This window comes from Eleginops maclovinus, chromosome 9 (genome assembly GCF_036324505.1).
Source record: "Eleginops maclovinus isolate JMC-PN-2008 ecotype Puerto Natales chromosome 9, JC_Emac_rtc_rv5, whole genome shotgun sequence".
Taxonomy (NCBI): Eukaryota; Metazoa; Chordata; class Actinopteri; order Perciformes; family Eleginopidae; genus Eleginops; species Eleginops maclovinus.
The window spans coordinates 9,488,195-9,514,839 of NC_086357.1; the positions used below are offsets into that span (position 1 = coordinate 9,488,195).

General features: G+C 39.9%; 1 protein-coding gene across 3 annotated transcripts in view; it reads right to left on the minus strand.

The window, feature by feature from the left end:
* The window catches only part of LOC134869590 (carboxyl-terminal PDZ ligand of neuronal nitric oxide synthase protein-like), a 171,646-nt gene that overhangs the window by 39,537 nt on the left and 105,464 nt on the right, over nucleotides 1-26,645 (minus strand). For 2 of the 3 annotated variants that reach the window (XM_063891347.1, XM_063891346.1), the window contains exons 6-8: nucleotides 22,779-22,920; nucleotides 16,282-16,499; nucleotides 255-416 (exon numbers count right to left, since the gene is read on the minus strand). In XM_063891347.1, the coding sequence (XP_063747417.1) occupies nucleotides 255-416; nucleotides 16,282-16,499; nucleotides 22,779-22,920 (522 nt within the window). The remainder of the gene's footprint in view (nucleotides 1-254; nucleotides 417-16,281; nucleotides 16,500-22,778; nucleotides 22,921-26,645) is intronic. The other variant, XM_063891348.1, reaches the window with a different exon arrangement.

Below are 26,645 nucleotides of genomic sequence, written 5' to 3' on the forward strand. Positions count from 1 at the left end.
TCAAATAAGTAGTTTCCCTTGGTAGTGTTGTTAAGCAAAGATTGTGTCAATCACTGCTTTTGAAGTCAGATCAAACCGTCAAACTAAGCATTGCTGATCAGAACATATTCAAGTATAGCGTTTAGCTGTTGAAAGAGAACGTTTGGGACCCAGACACAATATTGTAAACTGTTGAGCTAAAACTGAACACTGCCTACCGGTCAGATTACGTTTTCTTATCAAATTAAGGGTGGGTTTGTGTGCGAAAAACATACCTGTGCCACCGCGACTTGTGTCTGCTGCTGTTGCTGCTGGAGCTGTTGGTTGAGCAGTTGGATTTGGTGGTGGGTCGACAGGGGGCCACCTGGAGGCAGTGTGCCCGATGCAGGGAGCAGCATCCTGGGGCTGGCAATCAGGAGCGAGGCCTCCTCTGAAGCCTGCAACCAGGGAGAGAAGAGAGACATGTTGTTAATACTGAGTGACAAAACTAAAAACATTGAATGAGCATCCAGAAAGTAATACGCAATATTCGACACAAGTTTGGCACAAGCTTATTGACGCCTGGTAGTGTATTATTGCTCTCAGTGGTAGTCAATTAGATACACTTTCATACATGATGTATATATTTAATCAACTTTTGTTTGATTTTAAGTAAACTGAGTCAAACATACGAATACATTGTTTTCAAAGTTCTCAGGATTGAGGATGCAGATACATGGAAAATGGAAAATAACACACTAATGAATAAATACACATAACCAGGACAAGCAGCAACATCAATAAAAAGCCTTGGAGAAAAAATGTGTCATCAAAACAAGACTCTGTTGTGGAACTGCTGATTAGTTGCACCAGTGTGGGATGAGCTGTTCTGAGAATGAAAATCAGCAGCACTGAGACTCCGACTATAATGAGCTTTGGGACTCTTTCCCTCTGACAAGTGACACTATCAAGCATCCTAATTGTTTCAAAGCTATAGTAACAAGTGACAAATGCCCTCTCCAATATCTAACCAATCAGAAATATGTCTTGTTATGCAGATATAGTGCCTTAATAACAATATGGTTCAAATAAAGCATCTGCATCATTAGGTATTTGAGGGTGATGATGACATTTAAGCCAATAACCTGGAATTGAGGGAGAACCACGTATTACTAAATACAATAAAAGGGCTACTAAATGGACACTTTAATTTGTTACAACTTCCTGCCAGTTTTCAGTGAAAAGAAGACTGTATTGAGGAACATCCATACTTCCTTTCAAATTTGCTTGTCCTTGTTACGTGCACTAGAAGGCTGTAGTAATACTTGTTATAATAGGAATTTTCCACCAGAGCTTAGACCAGGGGTGTCCACACTTTTATCACTGAGGGCCACTTACAGAAAAAAACAAGTTATAAGTTAGCAACATCAATCAAATGTAGGTCAATTATGATTGATACTTGAATATGCTTATCCCTTAAACAGAAGCCTCAGATTGCTTATAATAAGGGGGAATATGAAGGGTGCATTTCAAGTTTGTTATGTAAATAAGTTATTGGGCGTTTTTTTATTAACTAAGATTTGTTAGAAAATGTTTTCAACTTTAATTTACTGAATGTATTTGAAAAGTAGGCTTGTGAACATGTGAATACTACGGTGCAATATCTGTTTACATATATATTTAAGAAGTACAACATAAGGCAAGCTCAAGTTTCAGGTATGGGCCATATTCCATTATACTTTTAGAAGTTGCTGAGTACCAATTAAAAATGGACCCTGGGTCGCATTTGGCCCTGGGCTGTAGTTTGGACACCCCTGGCTTCGACCATTTCATGTTTTTAATCCACGCAGGAGGTTTGACTATTGGTGGTTTGTGGTCAAATGTTATTATACCGTCCAACCGTAATATATTTACATTTGCATTTGCACTTATCAAAAAACACTATACACTGACTTATACTTAAGCATTTCATTCTTCAATCCATCAAATAGTTAAATCAGAGAATGGGTCATCAGTAAGCAAGTATGCTGTGTATTAGTCACAGAGTGGAAGCAAGCAATGGAATCCAATCCAACCTTGTTCAACAGGCAACGAGTTGATGCAACAACAAGAAACCCTCAGATTAAAAGAGGCGGTTATGAATGTAGATTATATGGTACAGTTCATTGATTGAACATGGCACAATTCCTTTTTTCTCTAATGTTGGCTGGCTAGATCTTGCAGCTCAGTAGTCTTTTATTCAAACACACAATGAAAGAAAGACTACATGTTTTCTTACTTTATACGTGATTGCTTGTAAAACTCTGAGCTTAATCGGTTTCTGTTGGTGTCACCTCTCTTTCCTTTTCAAAGCAGCCATGTTTGAACAATTAGGTAGCTGAGTGAATACAAACTATGTCACACCTCTAATGGGCAACACAAGGTGCTTCAAAGGGACTGGAGTCACAATGCCAAATAACGGTCAGCAAACAAGTTGGCACCTGATTAGATTGGACCTGGACCTTCCTTAAGGGACCCACGCCAAAACACTTTACCATCTGTCACACCTACTGGTGTCAACGAGACAATGATGCACACACACACACACACACACACACACACACACACACACACACACACACACACACACACACACACACACACACACACACAGTGGAATATGTGACTGATGGCCTGTCTTAGCCAGATCTCTTGGGTTAATGAGAGCAAAGGATCTAAGATGACAGGTGTTTTGGTGACATCACATAATGAATAGCAGGCAGAAGAGTGTGTGTGGAGGGCCGGACCAATGTGCTGCCCTAGGCAAGAATAGTTTGGATACTGCATGAAAACAGACACTTTTTTCGCCTTTTTTATTTCATATAAGCTACTTTCAGAAAGCTGAGGCAACACTCTGCCTCTAAGAAAAGGATGTAAAACAAGACTACTGTTTTGTAACAGCGACTGTTGTCGGACAAATAGAGAGTGGGAGGCACTGAAGAGCAAATAAGATGATTCAGCAGTCAAACTAACAGAGAGGATAACTTGTTATACGTTTGGCCTTCAAGCACTGTGGGTAGAACTTTTCTCATCTTTCGAGAAATAGAAAAATAAGACAAGAATTAAACTGACTCAGCTGCAGCAGAATAAGAAGCTACACAGATGGAAAAATAAATCCGGTTGAACATTAGACCATTGAAACGTGTCTATGTATGGTGTGTGTGAGTTTTTGGTATGCTGAATGGGACCAAAGGACGTTTTGTATGGAAAAGAAAAAACTTCAACAACATGTTGTCAGATAATGTCGGATATCGAAAGGGTTTAAATTGCACATGCAAAGTTGAAGGTCGAGTGAAGAGCCAGTTTAAACAGCGCACACATTCAGTCTCTCCAGGAAAAGCAATTATGGCATTGCATGCACTTGTTTGTGTGGAAAGTTACAAAAAGAGAGCTGAGAGATGAGAGATGAGTTCAAAGCCCGGTTGCTCTATCGCCTCCACACAGCAAACAATCACGTAAAGTGTGTATATGTCAGAATGTCGGGTTTCAGAAGTTGCAGAAATGGCCGGACACACCTAATACGATTTTGTAAAGGCGTGAGGAAAAGGGGGTTTCCAGGCAATTGACTTGTCTGACAAGCAGTTCTGAAAAACACACTGTCAGCATCTAGAAAAACACTGTTAGATCCACTGAGAACTACCACACCACGACTCTGTGCAGCTTTATGCCTCTTTTAGCCGTTCATTAGGAGTTTGACAGTATGGTTGAGTCCCACGGACCTCATCAACAACCCTATATGACATTGTCAGCAGCTGTTTCAGCAAAAAAAGCTGAACCAGCTCAGTATATGACCATTCCTGAAGGAAAGCATTAGAGAAAACATAGCTATCCATAATCCCCACTTCAGCAGCTAGATGCAAAGACCACTATGTTGATAAAATGGCCTGACATTTTTTTCACTTTACTCATTTGAATCACTCAATTTATTCAAGACGATTGGAAGCAGGCAGGTACAACCTAAGCAGAACTTAAAGGCTATTGAATTTTGGGCTTTAAAAAGGCAACCAACAAATATAAAGAGTTAACTAAATGGGAAGGCAACAGGGAATATTTTCCAGTTTAGTGCCAAACTGAATTTGTTATTGAAATATGTCACCTTGTTTTGAGCTGTTACTTGTTACTTCCTCTTGAGCCAATTACTGTTAACAATATGGACGTTTGAGGGGTTTAATGCATAAAGATTAGTGAGAAACACCACAGTAATAATCTGGTCGGGAACATCTATTCATAAAAATGCTTCAGTAGCGGTGACATCCATCATCTTTAGAGATGGTTCCATGGAAGACAGATGACTGAGTGATTTACTTAGATGACGGATGGATGGATGACAATGATCCACGGTGACTAATTTTCAAGACAAGCACAGAATCCAATATGAATGCAGAAGTACATTCACGCCAACACACTTTCCAATACAGAGTAAGCAGTTGGCTGAGTGAATACTTGCATATTCAAACACTGTTGAAGCCTGGCCTGGAAGCTTGTTTAAAGCAGCCAAAGTCAATTACAGAAGACAGTAGAGTGGAATATTCAAACTATTGCGTAGGAAGTAAGAGAGGTTGGAGAAAAAACAGCTAAATCTGAAATTCCTCATGATAACAGCTCGAGACTGACCTGCCAGACAAAAGTTATCCCTATTACTAGGGATGCACCGATCCAACTTTTTTGATTTCGATACCGATTCCGATATCTGGGTTTTGCATATCGGTCGATACCCGATACCGATCCGATACCATTGTTGAATTAAACAAATGTATACCTCACTATGTAGAAGAGACTTAAGGCTTCAGGTTTGACTTTAACATTACTTTATAAAATAAACTTTACTTTCCTAACATCAAAAAGCACATATAAATATAATGAACCATTATTTATTTGTTATTTAAAAAATAAACTGTTGTGCACCACCAGCAAATTCTAAATAAAATGAAATCAGTCTTCCATAACATGGAAACAAACTTAAATATAAATTCAAATAAATAAAATACAGCAGCTGAAACAGAATAAGTAACTTCTCCAAACATTCTTCAATCACTAATCAAACATTGTAGTCAAACTTATTTGTAAATATTTAGTGCAAACTCTAACTATAAATACAGTAACTATAAATATATTACATGACAAAATATAGCAGCTGAACCTGAGAGTAAACAAGTAAATTGCTCAAACTAACAAACAGTAAGCATTTGTAAACATTTAGTCGCACACCACTCATAACCTCTGATTGGTCTGAATGCTCACAGTAGCAATGGCAGATTATTTTTCGTGATAACAAGCATTTCTACTCTCTCTGCTGTCAGTCTGTTTCTCTTCTCATCCAAGATGTCGGAAACTGTGCTAAACAGTCTCTCACTGTGTCTTGTTGACACCCCAGTACTGGTATGGGTTGTCTGAGGTAGCGATTGTTTTCTCGGTAAAAAATCCTTGCAGCTCGACAGCAGGGCTTGACCTGCTTGCTGCATCAGGATCCTCACACTCCTCCAGTATTAGGTCAAATTCTTTCATGAAACTGCTCTTGCTTGATGATGGTGCTGCTGCTTCCATCCGAGAGGCCTTTTTCTAGTGGCTCTGCAGCCCCTGAAGCTCCAGCTTCAGCTGTGCTGCTCCTCAAGTCTTCGTCCTCAAGTTCCTTCAACAGTGCATCTTTTGCATGCTTTGCAGAGTCTGCAATTGTAAAGTATCTGAAACTGAAATAAAACATTGCTTAAAACCTCATGGGAACTTCTTTGATTTGACACTAAAACTTGAAACTCCTGGTTGATCAATGTAGTAAACTAATTAATAGGTAAACAGAATGATAATCATATATCAATTACCATTTAAAATGTTCTACATAAATGTACATCATAGCATCTTATCACATTCATTGCACAGTACTATTGGTACTATTATGGAGAGACGGAAGGATTCTATACAGGCCTACAATAATAGGTTAGTTTACAATCTTACCTGTCTTTGTATCTCGGGTCCAACAAGGTGGCAAATGTATATAGGGGTTTATCTTCCACAGTGCGTCTGTCGAGAGCTGGAAGCAGGGTCCTTTTCATTGTTTTAATGCCAGTATCTGCATTGCCTTTGCTGGCCAGCATACGTCTGAGGACAGTAACAGCTGGAATGACATCGGCTGTGGAGGCGGCGGATGAGCTCACCTTCCTCGTTAGCTCTTCAAATGGTGTTGTTCAATGTTAGTTGTTTCCAGCAGGGCCCACTGGTTAGCAGTCAGTATTGTTGGCAGGTCATCATGGTCAGCAATGTAGGCACAGAGGGCTCGTTTCTGTTCCAGAAGGCTTTGTATCATTAAATAGGTGCTATTCCACCTTGTTCTGACGTCTTGTTGCAGGCGTTTAGGCGCATTTGGAGCTGAATGTCTTGCAGGTGTGAATATGCAAGTTGAGAATGTTTAAAATGCCCCACAATTTGTCGACAGCAGGCTATGGTATCACTCATACTCCGTTGTGACAATAGTACCTCGTTAACTACGAGCTGTAACATATACGCAAAGCAGCCTAAGTTGCGCACGCCCATGTTGGCCATAGCCTTTTTCATATTTCTAGCGTTGTCTGTCAGAATGACGTGCACTTTGCTCAACGGAATATGCCACTGAGCAAGCATTTCCTTTAAGGCAGTCGAAATCGTGGCGCCGGTGTGTGAACCATGAAAATGTTTGGTTTGGAATATCGCATTCTGAGGTTTACAACTCGTGTCCAACCAGTGAACAGTTAAACATAAGAGAGACATAGGACACACGCCAGAGCTCGAGATATCAGTGGTGAAACTCATTGCGTTAACATTTTTCATCTCTTTTGAGATGTGTTCGCACACTTTCTTGTTCTGGCAGTGCGGTCTCAGAAAAAATACTTTCGTGAAGCCCACGTTTTCTACCACTGACAAAGGTTGGCCATCCAAAACAATAAATTACATAACTTTCTCCGATATCTTTGTGGCTTTCACACTGTTTGGTGGACATTTCTCCCGTCTCTGCAGTGATTCTGACAGAGTTAACTTTGTCTCCTGCTCCTTTACTTTTGCTTAGCTGCAGGAATTCTGCGTGCTCCTTACCATGGTACTTCTGGAGATGCTTGATCATATTTGTGGTATTATATTTAGCGGTGCTACCACCACCCCTTGCAACATTACTTTGACATATATTGCAACCAGCCGTAGGACTATTTGGTGTAGCCAAGGTGAAGTACCGACTACAGCCGACATACAGCCGACTCTTTAGTTCGCTCCATGATGGTAGCGATTGTTGTCACTTAACCAGCGTGCTGTGCATGTGCTGCGGACACATGCCATAAGACGTCGCAAATCAACAAAGTTAATGGATCGGCCAAAGGATCGGCTAAACTTTCTGATAACAGATCCAGCTATTTTGTCAATATCGGGACTGATATCCGATCCTAATATCGGATCGGTGCATCCCTACCTATTACCATCTAATTCCCACACATGCACATGCTAATACTGGCTCTTAGCAGGCAGCTGGGTCCTTGTGTATCTTTTAGAATCTTTTATAGTCATTGAAGGGAAGCAAGAGGTGAGGGAACAGCCAGAGAAGTGAAAAAGGGTTTAAAAACAGCAAGGTGAAAGTGAGACAGAAAGGGAAGATGGATGGACTGGAATAAAGGAAGTCTTTATTTCCTGTCCTCCAGCTGGGATTATGCTTGCTGCCTTCTCTCTGTCAAACACTCTGTCCTTCACCACACACATGTACACACACAATAAAACACCACAATGTTAGACACTGTCTGGCTTCCTTCACTGCTGACAGCCTCCGCTACAGATTTACAACTTTATAAATGGCTCTTGAGAAAAACCCTGCGGGATCACTCTACTGAGGCACTGCATGTAATATCAGACTGCACCATCAACTGTAACATCATTAGTAGTAAAAGTAGTGGAGAGGAACTTGGGAATAAGTTCTTGTTAACCCTTAGGTGTCCCTGTTTATATGAATAAATCAGTTAGCAGAACGCAAGACTCAGAGACTACATTTCAATGATAAGAGCAGGTGCTGCTACCTCATTGAGACGAGTGACATCCAGCTGTGCATTTTATATGCATGATGTTTAACATGGAATTTTTCTTGTAGCGACAAACCCACAGGGAGTTATCACAAGACTCTGCAGATCTCTTCTCTACAAAGCACTTCAATGACTTTCAACATATTCAGTGTAATATGGTAATTCAGTTTTTGCTGAAGAAACTCCTAAAATCTACTGTAGACATAAGACGAACAAACTTGGCGCCTAGTTGTTAAATAAAGTGAAACATTTAGCAGCTCAAGAGACACCTTTTTTCCTCAGGAGATGGTGGAAATCAGCTCCAGAGGTTGAACTTTTAATATGTATTATATTATAATTGTTTAATTTACCTGGTACACAGACTGTTGGAGCCGTAATGCATCATGTTTTTATTTTATCTACACAAGTTCATTAACCTGCAGTTCTGACATTTGACCACAAGATAGAGCATCCATTGCAAAGTGCATAAATGTAATCACCTGTTAATCAGAGTCAGGTGTGTGCGGGACGGGAAAGCAAACTGTCGAGACAGTGTCGTGGAGTAGAGTCGAAACCTGTGTAAGTGTATATACCAGAGACATTATTCACTGAATGGAAACAGGCCGAGCAAGGTTGCTGATTATGCTGAATTACAAATAAATGGATCGAGAGATTCAAAGACACATGCTGATTGGACATTGTTTGGTTGGACTGGAGCACGCGTCCGAAGAATTTCTCCCGTTCGCATTCCTCAGTGCCTTAAAGTATAGATCATACTTAAAGGGCCCTACACAGACTCTTAATCGATGCTAATGTGTTTCTCGGTCTGTTAGATGTGTCAGGAGGCACATTTGCTAACTCAAGTGTGAATGTAGTGTTACATTCACAGTTTATTTCATGTGTGTCCGAGGGGCAAAGAAAAGGAAAATGCATTATGGCTAAAGATTGATAAATGCATTTCACTTCATGAGTGTCATTGTTAATTTGGTAAGTTGAGACATCAAACAAGTGGTAACCAAGAGCTTCCAAATCTTCTCCCAATTATTTTCAACAAGAAGGCTTTTGACTTGAGATGTTCTATGTAGCACAGATAACTTTGCTTTCCGAGTTAACCAGTTTGGTACGTCCAAAGAGCTACAGCAACTCATAGATTTGTTATTAATTCAAAATCAGAATGGGCTTTATTACCAAGTAGGTTTACACATACATGTACGAGGAACTTGCTTTGGTATATGTGGTGCATACAAAGCCAAACACAATAGAAATAGAACTGTTATTTTAAGACTATTATAACAAAATATCAATATTAACAATATTAAGCATTCATTACTTAGTGCATTTGTCAAAACCTTTCTTTTGATAAACCTATACATCAGGTAGGTCTGAAACTTTGGGTTGTATATGACAAAAGCATAATCAGCAAGATTCTAAGTTAAATCCAACAGCCATAGAAAAAACACAAACATCTTGTGGCTGCTCACAACATGTTCTTCAACTTTAGATTACATTGCCATTAGGAGCATGCTGTCAATTAACAACTTCATCATTCATTCATATGATTTGTGAATTTTCTCAAGTTTTTTAGTATTGAAAGGAGCAATATGACTTTTTTATCAACTTGTTTTAATGAAGGAGACTCTTAAAGGTCAACTCTCTTTTTAACCTTGTGAGGTAATTTACATCAGTTTGGGTTTTTATAAAGATGAGGGGTGGATTCTGATAAAGTTCAAATGTTGGTTTACTTGGTCAGAGCAGGTATCAACAAGATGTTAAAAAGAAAAAAATATAAAAAGCATCTCTTTAGATTCCCCGGTGCGAGCTGGCCTTTTTGGTCAAACTAAGTCAAACATTCAGTCGCCAACAATCTGCCACACTAAAAATACCAGGTTTGCGTGACCTTTCCATTTCCTTTTTTTCAGGGAGGGTGGACACACATAGCTTGTTAATGAATACTTGCACCTGTACAACACAATTGAGGATGTCTGTGCCCTTACTATCACAGCTGCCTCTTCACCACACCAATTTCATTCTAAATTCTTGTTTTCTTAGCTGAATGTTGCCTCATTAATTGCTTCAGATGCCAAGAAGTCACAGTTTCCATTCAAGCTAGTATTTAGAGGTCTGATTAGCACTGAATAAGAACCACATACCACATATTACAACCTGTTTAATTCCGATTTGTAAATACGCCTTCTTAGCAGCACATCTTCCTAGCAGGCCGCCAATTTACTATTTCTGAAGGCTCTGATGGAAAAGGGTCCTTTCAGTTAAAGTCAATATATGTATACAGTATATATATTGCTGCTTTTGAGTGGAGACTTCATTTAGCCATTGGTGACCGGTAGTTAAATAGCAGCAGTACTATTTATTAAAATGGTAATTTAATGTATACATCTTCAACGAGATATTGGTAGCGTTCCATTTGCAAATTGACAATGGTTGTTTGAACAAAAACAAAATGGTTTTGTTACTTTGCAACATCCTGACATCATTTATTTCCCCAGCTCATTGTTTTTCCAAGAGGATCTTCTATCACACTTTGAGTTAGTTTTTCCAACACTCTTCATATAGGAGTGAATCTGTGACTAGACAGAGTTTAAAGTCCTCGGTAATTCATCATTTTTATATTTGGTTTTTATTAACAAAGAAATGCTGCTGACTCATTCGGAAGCAGATGGTTTCCCAGAGTGAAGAAACACAACCAGAATAAAACCAAGCCTGGTGAATAAACCCAGATTCCAGGTCTCCCTCATAACTGTTACAGGTGCTGTGTGTATATATTCTGGCATTAGCAGGTGAAAATTGACACCAGCAATATAGATGGGCACATGCGCTTGTTTGACCACAGTCTTTCTCTTAAATGATATCCCTATTGAAGGACACAAACCATCTTTGTTTAAACAGAATGTTGATATCAGACAAAACTCAGTAATGTGTCCTTCAAATGTGTACCCACCATTTCTGATGCCTCATCCTATTTGCATGCCTACTCATTTGTCACCCTCTGTTTTTAAAAAGTGTTATGCCATCTATAACAGCAGCTGCTGTAAGTATCCCACAGTTTAACAACTAAACACATGTGGAGGGTAAACTGTGAAATATGTTCATGACTCTTGGTTTGTGCGGTGGAACATGAGTGCATGAATCTTCTGCATTGAATACTGGAACAATCCTGGTATAATATATTGAAAGTCAGCACAACATGCAGGCTAATGGAGTGGAAAGTCAAATGACAGAGGCATGGTGAGAGAGACAGAAGGGAGAAACAAGGACTTTGTGTGGAGGTAAAAGTGTGTTACGATTGTCTTTTAACCAGCCCCATGAAATATTTGTGTTGACTTTAATGACAACATTCAGGCTGATTCAAACCCGTAAAAAACATGATTGATCCTGGACTGACTCAGCTCTGCCTTTAGATCAAAAGGTCACTGTTGTATTACATTGCTAAATATGCATGTAAGATAGCAGAAGTGGACAGAAACACATAAGAATGCTAAAATGTGAATTTATTAAATACTCCGGTCAATAAAATCAAAGGGTATTCTTTGACTACCGGCCTTCGTATCAGATCTTTACTCAACTTCACAAGAGAACACCTACACACAAAACAACTTCATCAGACTGCAGGGCTATCACGACAAGTGGCTTTGACTCTGTATCATCAATGTAACTGGAACAAGTTAAACCCACTGACAAGTTTACCATCCGCTGAGAGGATGCATTTATATTGCCTTTTTGTGCATGAGGGCTATTGAGAAAATGAGTCTGTTTTTCCACAAAAATATTGTGTGTGTCAGTATTGTGAGTTATGAGAAGCCATGGTTATTTGCGATATGTACTGCTAGGGTGCTGTGTGTTGCAGGGGCTGGGACCAAACCGAGTCTAATTTAAAATATCCAGTTTTTAAATTATACGGAATTAATATGCTTTGAATACCATTTTCTGTCTAAGATTGGTTGTGCTTTCCTTCATTAGTATCTATGAATATGCAAATGATTTGGAAAAAGGATGCTCGTACTTCACCAGGACATTAATTGTCTCCAGTGTATGTGCACCACTGCCAACATTCTTCATCTGAGTTTTCTTGGCACCTTTTTTCTAGATCGGTGGCTGCAAAATGTGAGTCAACACACATCCATTTCCAAGCCACACTAAAAGGGAAAGTTTTGATTTCTACCTTTTCAGGTTAAACTCAACTCCCTCCTACACAGGGTCTTCAAGTCATCGTCATTCAGGATGATACGACCTCCCTGGATAAAAGCAACGACTACCTACTGTCAGCTTTAAACAGTGAGGGACCATAACACTTCCACCGGTAATTGAGAGCTTAAAGAAGCGCACTGTAAAAGTACTGACATGATCAACCCTTAGGATATGATTTACACTACAAAAAAGGGTCTTTCAGTTTTGACATTTTACCTGTGATGCAAGTACAAAAACTGCATACTCAATAGTAATGAGACAGCTCACTGATCCGTCCTTGTTAGGTGGTGCTTGTTCGAAAAAACAACTGAATCACTCTGATGTTGGGACAAGAGAGAAAAGAGCAAGAGAGTGAGCCGTGAGCGGAGGGCTGCCTGTAGCTCTCATGGATCAGAGTGTTTACCTGACAGCATCTGAAAGTGGGCCAAAGGCAAAACCTCTATCAAAGCGTTTGTTGTACTGCCTCACTTCAAAGCATATAACACACACACACACACACACACACACACACACACACACACACACACACACACACACACACACACACACACACACACACACACACACACACACACACACACACACACACACACACACACACACACACACACACACACACACACACACACACACACACACACACAATTTAATTCACATACAAAGAAACCAGCTTATACTTAACCCAAAAACAACAGCAACAACTTGTAAAATTATGACTTTCCAATTTGTCTTGTAGTGACACTCCCTCTGATCCTGGAGGCAAGCCCCTTCAAAAGTTAACGTCCTGACCCAACCACATGCACATAAACCCGGAGGTAGGATTGATGTGCGCTCTGCGAGTCCTGCGGGAGCGTTTGAACGCAGAGTGCAGAGGGATTTGTCAGTCTAACGGGAGCTGACAAGAGGAGAATGAACTTTAACACTCGCAGGCTGCTTCCCCTTTCATGAGCTTCCAGGGAAACCCTGTCGAGAATGAAATCCCTCCGCTCCGGAGAATACACATGCTGTCGTGTAATAAAAAAAACGCACAGGTTCTAAAGCAATGGCACACGCATCTTATTCCACCCATTTATCCCTGTGCTTACTCCATTTGATCTTTCAAGTTGTTAAGAGTGATTAATGTGTTGGATTAAAAAACAGTAAACAAGAAGACATACAGTAGTGTACGTGGAAAAGCATCTATACACACACTTCCTCCAATGACCTGCGAGCAGGGGTCAATGCTGAGATCTCGTTGTTTCAGTGATTTCACGCCGTGTTGCTTTCAATCAGTGGCTGCAATGAAAGGTCTTATACCTCTAACGCTAATGGGGCCGCCAGCCTGTTAAACAGCTGAATAGCTTGGCTTTGTAACTGACTTAGGACCCAAAATGGCGCAAAAAGCCATGCTCTGGTGAGAAAACTTAACATGTCTCAGTTGGCTTGGGGCCTAAGGTGACATAACATCTGGGATAAAAAACCTCTGCACTGTTGCCTGCCTGTTAATTATTTTGCCATTATTTGAGACTGCCTAACTTTTTCTGTAGGGGGGTATTTTGACACCTTAAAGTTAGGAAGTGAAAAATAGCATACACAAATAAAATCCTGAGAGTTTAATGAGTCTGCTCTGTAACTGAGTATAGCAGCAACAGAACAAGACATTTTGTTGGTTGAGCTGGCAGATATGCCCCCTGGGATAATTGCTTGGCTAAAAAGCTGCAACTTTGTCCCAAAAATTGGAAACTTGGCAGGCAGTTCTCTTAAAAATGGGCAGAGATTATTTGTGGTGGGTATTTTGCCTTATTGTGATAAGAAAGCAGCTGCCTTGATGAGTAACCCCATCTGACATGACATCTGTTTTTATTTAAATTCAATACCTCCGCCAACATGAAGGCGGCATTGGCATTGGTGGAGGTCTGCGCTTTCAGTGTCATGCTATTTATCTATAATTTAGTTGAATTATTTAAAGAAAAGAAGACACACTATAAGAATTTAAATAAAATAAACACTACCTCGGATAAAACTAACAGAGTAGCCCATAAATTCAAACACGTGTGAGGTCAGATAACGATCAGCCAAAACACATTCGTACAGCACTTATCTTCTTACTTGATGCATAGGGAAATAATCCTTTTTGCTGTACAAGGAGCAGAACTTTGGTGCTGTAGTGAAGCAACTCCTGCTGGTTTCACACTAACTATGTCATTGAACATGTCATACTGCCCTTTCTGAATGCAAGTGATAGCCTTTTACTCAAAGGCTAGGCAAACTGCCAAGGCTGGCAGCTCTGATATATTTAAAAAAAAAATCAGTTCAACTGAAGTCTCAATGTTTTATATCAAACAAATGTAATAACTTTAAAAATGATGAAATAAAGCATTTTATACTGATTAATTCTGAATATTGTACTGGAAAATAACAGCACTTCATGTAATAATCATAATGTAACTCACTTCTGTAGAATTAGGTAACTTTATGAAGTGGCTATGACCCGTGGTTGACAATCAGCGTTATGAAGGGGGTGTCTTTGATGACGTGCCGTAAAAAAATCACAAGCAGTGCACAGTGATGGGGGGGAAGTGACATCCAAAAACAAACCTGCAATTAGCACGTATCAACACAGGTGCAGCCATGGAATCGCAATCCCATTGGGATTGGAACTCTAAGAGAAGCTCAAACCCTACTCTTGTAAATATGCACATCTGGTAAATGGCTATTTAAAATGGTTTGCACTGTGTATGTGTTTCAGAAAGGTGAAGGGTTTTTTGGGTAGTTTTTGGACAGTCCAACAAGCACCTTATTTAACAGTTGTGCTAAAACCCGTTGATAAGCTTATGAAAACAGTATGACTTATGCTACAAGTTAGCGTTGATCTTTTCTTGGAGTTGCCAGGATAAAATAATGACATGTATCTATAGCGAATGTTGTGTTGGCTCTTTAAAACTTGAAAAGCAATAATTTCTCCAATTGGTTTGTGAACAAACAAGAATGTTGACTAAACTGCAGAAAGCCAGAAAACAGGCCCATTTGCTTGTCCAATACCTCACTTACCAAAGCAAGACGGTTGGAAGTTATACAAAACAAAAACATAGTCAAAGGATTAACATACAACTACAGCAGAGCCCAAAGTTATCAAGGCTAAAAGTAGTGTAATAAACATCACGCTACACTCACTCTCTGCCCTCGTCCCCCCACAGTAGCATTGGTTGCACCTGTGATTACAACTGTAAATCCAGACAACAGATACTATGCTGCTCTGAAAGCAGAGCCAAACAGCTGCTCCTCCAGACAGGAACGATTCCTTGGTTATATATAGACTACTACTGTTGTCATGTTTCGACAGGACGACGTGCAGGCAGTTTGAGCTAGCTGTATTAAATCTCAGACACTATGACAACGTACAAACACGTAAACTCTATGACTAGCATATTAGCGTTGGAGCTCAACATACTGCTGACAGCTTCCAAATAGAACATCCAATAGTGCAGGTTATTTCTCACACATACAAAGACACTACTGGTGGTTAATACAGGCACGTATATTCAAATCACAGGGAAAATAGTTCCAATACTCAAGGAGATCTTGTGAATTAACCTTAAAGAAACACAACTAGAATATCTGAAAGCTTGTGCAAACGTTGGATATCCTTTGTTACACTAAGGGGTCAAACTGACCCGGGGCGACAGGATGGATGTTTAATTTCCTCCCAAGTTTTCAAGCCATAACCGTGACCAGACTGTATTGTAGTTTCTCTTTTTTGAACTTTCTTTCCTAAACCTCTGGGCCACTAATGCACTTTCATTCTTATTTTTGTTCTCCCTTGTTTGGTGAAGTTAACTGGGCAGAAAAGTCAGCCATAAAACATTAACATAATTGCCAACAATAAAACATCTTGGACAATTTTTAAACTGAACTGAAAAAAGTTCCTGAACTACCAAGTTTTGCACAGTTTTAGGTGTGTAGCACTTTCTGGTTTTGTAATTTGTAAAAAGCTCCTGCAGTACCATGTTGCTGCCACACATGGAGAGAAATCCTTAGAAATTTTGAAAAGAGCTGCATACAGATACACAAATATAATCTCAAACTCTGGAGGATTTACCTTAGTCTCTGCTTGGTTCAGCTCAGGTGTCTTGGCTGTGGCGTCTAAATCGGTCACCCCTCTATTGGGGTTCAACTCCTCCGCTGACGGCACCTGTGCCGGCTCTTCCGCATCGATATCTGTCTCCTCTGCGACAATTTCCGTCGTCTCCACGGCCGTTATCTCCCGAGCTGGGCCGAGGAAAGTACACACACATACAGGTGGATAAGCACGCACGCCTGCATACACACATGTAGGTATGAGCATGGCCACACGCACACATGGGCGGACACACATGAATACATACAGTAAGAAACATTATCCACAGAATTGCAGTATACTCTTTGCATGATTATGTGCTTGAATAATATTGCAGGCTTCATATATTCTCTTAATGTTCACAGGTAAAACTGCAGCAATTGAGAGATTGAATACAACACGTGGCCTGCATTCTTGTCACCAGGGAGTTTTCATTTTGAGTTTTAACAGCACTCATTACTGTTAATAGATTTTTAATGGGATAAATTGGACCAGATTGGACCAGATTGGACACAGGTCCCTTTTTCACTAAAGCAGAGATCATTAAAGAGGACCTATTATGCTCTTGGTGTTTTCCTCTTCCATTTCCTGTATAGTGTTGTATAGGTTTTTTCCATGTACATTTTCTGCAAAGGCTAAAATCCAAAAGGAGTTTCTCTGCCACACACTCCCCACCAGCCTGAAACGCCTCGATTGGTCTCCTTTATTTCCTTTGGTAAAATAATAACATCACTACGTAACACTCATACTTCTGTCAGCTAACGCTAAAAGATATAATAGGCTTAGGGGGTAGGAGGTTTCCAACACATGTCAATCACAACAGAGCTGGCAAGCTAACCAATCAGAGCAGACTGGGCTCTGGTTTCTGACAGAGGGTGAAAAGAGGTGTTGCAGCACAGGCAGTATGAGAACACTAAAGAGCTCTTTGAACATTAAGCATGGAAACATGTCACAGTAGAGGCAAAAAATACACACATGAACCTGAAAATAAGCATATGTCATCTTTAAGAATGACAACAGCTATTGTAAATGGAACAGACAAAGGCAGTAGAATTGTCTTTCTATTATTCTTTTTCACTCCATACTTGTTTATTGGAATGTTTTGGAAAAATCTCTAAGACAAATCAGGTAAAACTTGCGGTCAAAATCTGCTGCAATGAGCAACAAACTATATCAATTACATTCATAAATGGAAATAAGAGTCTCTAGGAGACTGCACATTGAGAAAACAGTGAGATTCATTTGACAAACAAAGTCTGAGATCCAACACAAAGGTCCAATGTTAATTTGACTAAATAGATCCTGAATAACCCTCTCAAAACTTAAGAGTGTTTTCTTTCTTCAGCAGACTGAATCTTGTTGAATAGGAGATAAAATCAATGCAGTCGAGCATTCTTGCTCTTCTTCTTCTGCCCTGTGATAAGAGTTTTGAATAATCTCTCGCCGTAGAGACATTCATTCAGTTCAGTAAAACATGCCGTTTGTACCAGATCGATCCATTAAATTCCCTACATTATTCATTAAACTTTAGTCTACAAATGGAGTTATCTGACATTTACAGCACCACATAACAACACAGAAAATTCTAACAGTCTCATGTTGATTTCTCTAAATAGATGCTGAAAACCTTCCAAGTGTTTTTTACTTCAGCACTCTGAATATTTTACTATTTCTATTTAGATGTTCCTTACGAAGCAATCCACTAGGAAAAACAACTGTAATACTGATTGTCACAGTTGGAAACGTTTCTCCCCCCTGACTACAGAGCCTGAGGTTGTTTATCATAAGCACACTCAATTCAAAGTAAATTGTGCAACAGGGGAGATGTATAGGTGCCATGGGGTTGGTTATGATTCGTTTTCTAGTTTGAGCACAGTTATTGACAACGGCCCACTGGATAGAATTGCGTTTGCTTCCTGGCAACTCGGCTGTACTAGAAATAATGTATGATTGCATTCACAGCCGTTGGGAGAGCGCTCGCTTCAGTGGTGAAAATATTTCCACAGAGAATAGATGGCAGTGACTAACAACCACTCAAGGCTGCCTCTCACAAGGCAAGTTTCATTAAAAAAGCAATCATCTGTAACCAACAAAGAAAGCATTTAAGTGGGTATCATTACTGACTTAATCTGCTAATTGTTATGGGTTTATTTATGAAAACGACAAAATCATATATTCAATTGAAGTACTGTACAGAGCATTTAATAACAGCTAACAGTCTCCACCAAATTTAGTTCAGTAACTCTTGGCTGCAACATTTTTCCGAAACACAATGGAACATGATACTGGGGTAACAAGTAAATACATTTGGATGTATTGCAATACTGTTAACTAAGCGATTCGCAATATTTGAAAAATCTTATATTAGGAAAACTGTTGTTGAATAAAGAACACATGTCTATATGTATACAATCTGGTGATTCATTATTTTTTTTAAGCCGTCAGAATAGTACAGAATAACACACAATATGAAAGCACAAGGGCACACAATGATGGCAAATAAAATTAGTTAAATCTTTATCATTTAATGTGTGAATCCTCATGATTGATTGGTGGGAACGTGTTTTGTGAGGCCACAACTCCCTCTGACCACCAGATTCCTGTCAGTTCATATTTTAGTCCAAGTGTTTTTTGCCAAGATTGAAAAAAGTCCCTCTTGGCATACCTGGAATATTTACATCAATAGCATGGGATGCATTTGATGTTAAAGGTGGCCTTTACCTTTGAACATGAATACATATATTCAGTTAATCCCCCAGGTGGAATTTCCTCCACCGAAATATCCAGTTTACACAAAATCAGACAAACAGGGCATACAACCTGGCAACATATGCCTTTGGCCACAACTCTTGCAGCTGTAATGGCATGAAACAGCTTGGTCAGTCCTTTAAAACATATTGGTTGTATCTTGTTTGTTTCACCAATAAACATCCGAAAGGTAAATGCAACAGTTTGTGGTTGTAGGGGGAGTTCAACCTTGGAACTACTTTCTTAAAAACAAAGGTTTGACCATCCGCCCAACTCCTGTACGCACCATCTACACTGGGAGTAATGTTTTACATGTCAAATTATTCAATGTTGGATTGTCCTTGGTATGTTTTTTTTTCAAGCATATACATTCCATTGACTGTATTTGGAGTTATCTCTTTTCAATATTTTGAACTGTGCCATGTCTGTCTATTTTTGTCCGGCCGCACCTTTGATTAAACTTTGTTGGAGATAAACTCTGATCAAGTTTTCACAGTACACTTCTGCCCGCATTCAGTTGTTTCTTCCACCTCCACTCCTTGCTTTTAAGTCTTCCCTCCTAAATGCCGCTTCACCGCTCCTGGCCTTCAACTGTTCACTTCCACTGTCCGTCCCACGTCCCTGTTCATGCTCACCCATCTCTTTTTCCGTTTAAACTCTCGCTTCTTCCTCCTGTGCACCCTGCTATTAGGGCTGTCCTCCCACCTCCACTTAAATGTCACACTTGACAACCTGCTGCCAGCACTACCCTCACCTCTTTCTCCATTAGCACTCCCCTTCCTCATTCTTTCTACTCGGCTATCAGAGCTTTGCAGCGCTGCCCTTCCTCCCGCCCTCTGCTGTCGACAGGTTTTTCTCTTGTTGTCTTCCTTTTCTTCTCACTTGTATTCTCAGGTAAAAGGTTTTTTTTCAAAACAAAGGTCAGAAGATAATGAACCAGTTCCTTTCTGCAGTGACTTATTTTGCTACATGGCAGTTACACATTTAAAGATATTCAAATCAATCTTTTATTTAAGGCTTTTGTTAATGCAAGGTTTTTTCACAATTCTAAGCGTTGTGTTCTTATGTTGCTGGGTCTGGCGACGTCATGAATCCTATAAAGTGTTTTTGACGTCAGGCCTTCATTACTGGGTTATGTATCACATGTATGCTCTTGTTTCTGGTGCATCGCTTAATTTGAGTGAAACCAACATGGGTAGAAAAAATGTGTATTACAAACGTCAATATTATAATGTTAGAATAACTTATATCTGCAATATTATATAGTTTATAACAGATCCAGTTTACCATTATTATGAGTATCAGCTGCAGTGATGTAAGCCATTTTTACACAGATATTAAAGTATGATGTTAAAAGATTGAACTGCTCATTGGTGTTGTAGCACTCTGTACAGCTGTTCTGAATTGCAAATGAACTTTCCTTTAAGAACAAAACGTCACTTTCTGTCTCTCCTTTCTGCTCGCTTCCATTTCTTTAGACTTTAGGCAGAATCCATGTCCTCTTTTTCTCTCCAATGAATTTCTACATTTCCTCTGTCCTTGCTCGGTCTCATCGTCCATGATCTGAAGTCGCTTTTTTCCCTTATTATCCATCTCTTCTTTCTCCTCTCTTCTTCCATGCATTCTTCCATTTCCATCTCTCTAATTCCTCTATCTCCTCAATTCCATCCCTCCTCATGATAATTAGTTCTCCAGATAAGCTCATTGGTTTTGCCTGACGGCTCTCGTGTTGCTTAACTCACCGTGACAGTGAGTGTGTGTGTAGGCCTGAGTTTGTATGCACGTGGGGTCCACCTAAAACGTGTGGGCGTACAGTTATAGTGAGTGGGTGATCTGTAGGCTCATCAGCATGTGAAAGAAAGCTCCTCTCGGGAGGGCTGGAGGGGGACGTGGAGATATCTGTATCCTAGTATGGCGCTATTAGATCTGGTTGGGGAGAGTATCTGATGCTGGCTGCAGTAAAGACTGGAACGAGTGTGTGGAACAGCTTTTAATGTGGGCTCTCCAGCGGCTGAATTCCCATGTGTGTGCTCACAGAGCCACGTGTCCCTGGGCAGAGTGAAGTCCACCCTGGCCAGGCACGAGGCAGAGGATAATAGCAGCTAAGCCCACCAGTGTGGCCTTCTTTCTTTGGGTTGACTCATATGCAGCATTCACTCCAGCACTGCCCTCTCCTGCTGGCCAACTCAGGCACAAGGCAGGCGGAATTAATCACATCTGTCTGTGGAGTGTGTCTACGAAACAATCTGAAGACATATGTGAAAAGTGTAGGTGTGTGCACTGGGGATTGTTCTGTCCACGCTTTGCTTTTACATTATCACTTAATAATCAATTTCCACCTTTTTCGGACAGGATTCCTTAAGCTTTGTTAGGGTTTTAGGCTCCACTCTTGGCATCAAATGTGATGCCAGTAGTATGCCTCAAAAGAGGCCCCCTAAAAGATGGGGTTCTACTATAATCAAATTTGGTTATTAACAATTGTTAATGATGATTAATATTATACAAATCAGCCAGGGTTAAGGGCACTTGCGAGTGGAGACACGGAAAGTGGTTTTGGATTTTCAAAATGAAAGAAGATCATGTGAAAATAAGATCCATGACTGATTTGCCAAAAAAGGAAGACCCAACCCCTTCTGGAACTCCAACCTCCTCTCTGTCCTGAACTCAAAACCTACAACCATCACTTAAAGGAGCCCTATTCTGCTCATTTTCAGGTTTCATATTTGTATTTTGTGCCTCTACAGTGATACGTTTACATGCTTTAATGTTCAAAAAGCTCTTATTTTCTCACACTTCCTTTGCTGCAGCTCCTATTTTCACCCTCTGTTTGAAACCAGAGTTTTTGCCCCCAGTATATCACGTACAATGTGTTGTAGTGCTAGCCAGTAGTAGTGAGCGTTTTACATAATGATGATATTATATGACGGAACTAAACAAAGGAGTCCAATGGAGACGTTTCAGGCAGGGGGGGGGGGGGGAGAGTGTGTGGGAGAGAAAATCCATTTGGAGGGAACTTTGGGTGCTTTTTTAATTCCTTAAAGGTTTACTACAGTTTAATACAGCTTATTTGTTCACAATTTTATCTGTAATGATGACATTCTTTAACAAAACAATTGCTGTGATTATCATTTGTGGTGACGCTAAGATAGAAGTTCAATGACATGACAAATATGAGCTGTCAGACAATAAGACAAGTGTTTTTCATTGCCATCAGTACACTACACCTACGTCCCCCTGACTCCGTAATCGTTCTATAATTGAGCATGTCCATAAAGCATGAATCACCAGCTGTTTTGTTTAAGAGAAGGGTTAAGAGATGTTGCTGTGCACAATGAAATGCATAATTTCTGCCTTTAGAAATATTGTTTGACCCTCCACATCTGAAATATGCATCAGTGTTTAGCGAGAGTCCAGTAATACAAGAACTGACAACTTTGGATATAGGTAAAACAACAAACAAACCATTATAGATGTTTTTTTCCTCTCTTTCTTCACTACACTGACTTTGATAAAATGGCAGCGATTCTCCTAGAAACATTCGCCCTGAACTATGTTGTCTTTATGTTAATGTCCCATTGTGATTCTTCACAAGAGAACAAGCCATAAGGGCTTCATCTTTTGTTAAAGGCAAACACGTTTCATAGTTTTCAACAAGTAATGGAGGGCTCTGCGGCAGTGCTTAACATTTAAACACAATGCAGGCTAGTGAGAATGTGTGAGTGTTTGTGTACCTGTGATGGAGGAGTCGTTGCCGTTCTTCTCGCTGTGGCAGTCCTCCTGTCCGTCTACATTAGGCAGTGTGTGATGCAGACTCAGTTTATGACAAACTTCAAATGCCTGGCCGACTGTCCGAACAATACGCATGGCCTGACTCTGTGTGGGAGAGAAAGAACACATTCTAATATAATTGCCAGAACACAAATTGAATCACTTACTACATGTTGCCATTTGGTTTGAAAACACCCATTTCTGTGCACTGTTTTTTTACAATGTTTTTACATTTCTGTCAATTTAGGGGCGGCAGCAGCTCAAGGGACTGGCTTAGGAACAGTTGAGCCACTGGTTCCTATTGGACCCAACATACAGAGTGTGGACTGGTAGCTGGAGAAGTGCCAGTTCTCTTTGTTAGCACTGCCGAGGTGCCTATGAGCAAGGCATTGAACCCCAAACAGATCCCTGGCACTGGGACACTGGCAGCCCGTTCACTCTGCCATCTCTCCATTAGTGCTTGTCTATAGTTCCTATTTGTGCCTGTGTGTGTATTGCGTGCCTATGTGTATAATTGTATATTTGTATTAAATGATATTGTACACTATAATTGTATTTCCCCACGCAGATTAATAAAGGTGCCCTAAATCTTAGTCTTATTTTCATTGGATTTCCTCGACTAAGTTTGAGTTTCTGTAGGCAGTGCTCTTTTCTTTCATTTATTCAGTTTAATGCAACCAAGATTTAAAAAAAGAAACCAGACAGGTAAGCGTATCATTTTTTTATGTACCAGGGAATTTTTACAGGAAAGTTAGAGTCCAGATGTTTTCCACTAGTGTTGAATGCAAATTGAAAGTAGATATGCCCCAGAAATATTTGCATCTTGTATCAAATAATATGCAGGAAATGCAGTTTCAGAGGATATATTTCATTCACAGAGACCAACAAAGTATACTACACAGACCAGGTTGTCTGTGTGCAAACTTAGTGGAACATCATTCCCTTTTTTTATCTGGAATTTCCCTTTGTCCTCAGGAGCAAAAAGCTGACTGTGTCTGCTTATCTCTTTCCGCCATGCTCCGAAGAGGCAGGTCAAGTGTAAACAACTGTGCTTACTTCTGTCTGCTATCAGTCCTCTCTTGTGTTGCTTGTCGCAGAGAGGTATAGAGGCAGAACAGATGTGATTTTATAGCACCGAAGCCTAGCCGCCAAAGCACCGCTCGTCCTCAGCTGAATGAGCAGAACAGATGTAGTCTGATCTAAAAGCCAGAACAAAATGAAGACTTTGCCAAAAGGACATCCAATCCTTATTTTGCACAGTTCAACTTTGGCCAGGTCTGAAGTCTCAGTGCTGATTGGATCAGGACATTATGTGACCCTAGGCTCAGTGTCAGAGGAGAAATATAACTTATCAGGAACATTTTGGCGTAATACTACATTAAAAACTCAAACTGATTATGGTATTCAAGTGCTGGGCCTTGGCTTAAGTCCTCATACGTTTATGGTTTTGGGATTAGAAAAATACACTACATCACTGTGCGATAGGGAGGTTTGGTAGTAGTGTGATTCAATTAAAACATGGTGCTTCAGCTTCAGTTACTGCCTATGGTGTTTCCATAGTGACTAGCCAGCAGCTGCCCATCTCAACAGAACACAAGTCATGATCTAAAAATGTGCCCACACCGAACCTACTCGAGGTTTTCCACCCCTGGTGTTTAGTCACCTCGGTAAAGTCACTGACAGCACGTAGTACTTGTATTTTACATGATTATTCCCAACCCTAACCCACCAATCTAAGAGGGGATATTATTCCCAAATGGTTCCTTTATGTGATGACAATTACATCCAATGCATGTCAGGTTGTTTGAATCAACTTATTCATTGATTATTAAAAATTGTTAGAGGTACCAACTGACCTGTGGAGCTCCTGTACCAGACAGTGTAACACATCAGTGTTAAATTACACAAATTCAAACACTTTGAAACCGTACAAACTCTGACCTCACAAACATCGTAATGACAGCAAACTACATATTGAGCATTAGCATGGGAGAGTCTAACCAAAACAAATACATACAGATAGACATCAAATCTAAATTAATTCTACACCAACTTCAGACCAAACCATCTGGTTCTTAACTTGTATCCCTCTGACATCTTTCTTTTCTCTTTTCTAATTTACCGCAAAGCATTAATTTCCTGAAACAGATAAGACCGGTCGCTTTACCAGCATTAAAAAAAGCAAGATTAATCATCGTCACTTATAAACTCTTGTTGAAATATCAAATCAGGCTTTAGCTAACAGAAAAAAAGATAGTGTTGGAGATCATAACACCGAGGCAATCAGAGATGGCTACCTGCAATAAAACTGATAGAGGTATCATACATCAGAAGGAAGCCTTATATAATCATCTCTTGTTCTTTTTCTCTTCAGATTCATTTCCTCTCCATTCTCCCCCATCCGTCAATCACCCCCAATCCTCCCTCTCTGTGGACCCCCTGTTCATGTCTCTTGACTCTTTGCTGGTACTTAGTGTGACAGTAAACACTTGTGTTCCTTTGAATAGTTTCCAGAAGGCAGTAAAACAGGGGATGAGGACAAATGCTGGTGTAATTGAACACCAAAGGATCAAGCTCCCCTGGCTCATACACTCGCTAATGGACGAAGAACATCAAACATAAAGCCATGCAGGGTTTTCTTTCCCTCAGCACTCTTTATGACTCCCTTTCTCTTCTCAGTTTGATTGAATTAGTCAAAGGCCAGTAATGTAACTAGTAACACAACATCAAACATACATTGTTTTGCTCAAAACAAACCTTTTGCTTGGCTGAGAAATAGTTGAATGCTCAATAGACCTACTATGTTGGCAAGGTGTTGATGAAATTAAATACTCTCAGAAACACTTTGCTGATGGATTGCTTTGCAATTCCAAGATTTACTTAGGAGATCATCACAAATGAAAGGACCCGTGCTTTTAAGCCTTTCCAGAGTGGTTCAACCTTACATTGTTGAGGTCTATGCAGTGTTTGTTTTTTATTTGATACGCATTCAAGTTTATGGATCTGTTACTCAAATTGGATTAAGTAGATCATATTTTAAATGTCTCACTGGTATTTCAAGCAACACACCAGACCAATGCAGTCATTTGTCTTTTTAATGTTAGGGATTTTAATGGTCTGAACAGCTACACTACTTATGTCAAGAAAGCATGCAACTTTGACAGCAACAGTCAACACAGGTAACATATAACCAAGTTAACATCCTTGCACCTTACCCCTTAAAGTGACCACAATGATCTTTTAACAACAATCAGTTGTTTTAGTTGGTTAGACTTTACCACATCTTAACCAATGAGGTGACTGGAGTACAAACAAAAGTTATGTTTTGAAACAGCTATACTGCTATAAAAGATACAAAAAAAAACTGTTTAGTTTTGGTGGCATATTTATTGTAAATCCTTTCCAAACGTGGAGCAGATGAATAAACAACACAGAAAGGCAAAATCCTTGCCTGTGACGCTTATATGTGTAGAGCGCTTGTTGTGGAAGCTATTACCAGAATCAGTTAAACTGTTCTTTGCTGCCATTGTCAAGTTTGAAAAGGGGACTAAATTATGACTCTGGACTAAAGAGCCAGCATGTCATTGTTTTATAATAATCCTAAAGTTAACCTGTTCTGCAAACACAGTTGGTAAATATTGATATGCATATCTATCAAATTAGTCCTCTGATGTGTAATGGCATTAATAGGCAACCACTATTCCTTTATAAAAGTGCCTGTCGGAGTCTTCAATGTAATTTGATACTTTTGTTGAAAGGACAGTCCCTTCAAACACAATAATCTTTCTTCAGTTCACTCACTTTTTATCGGTACAGTTGTCCTGTATCTG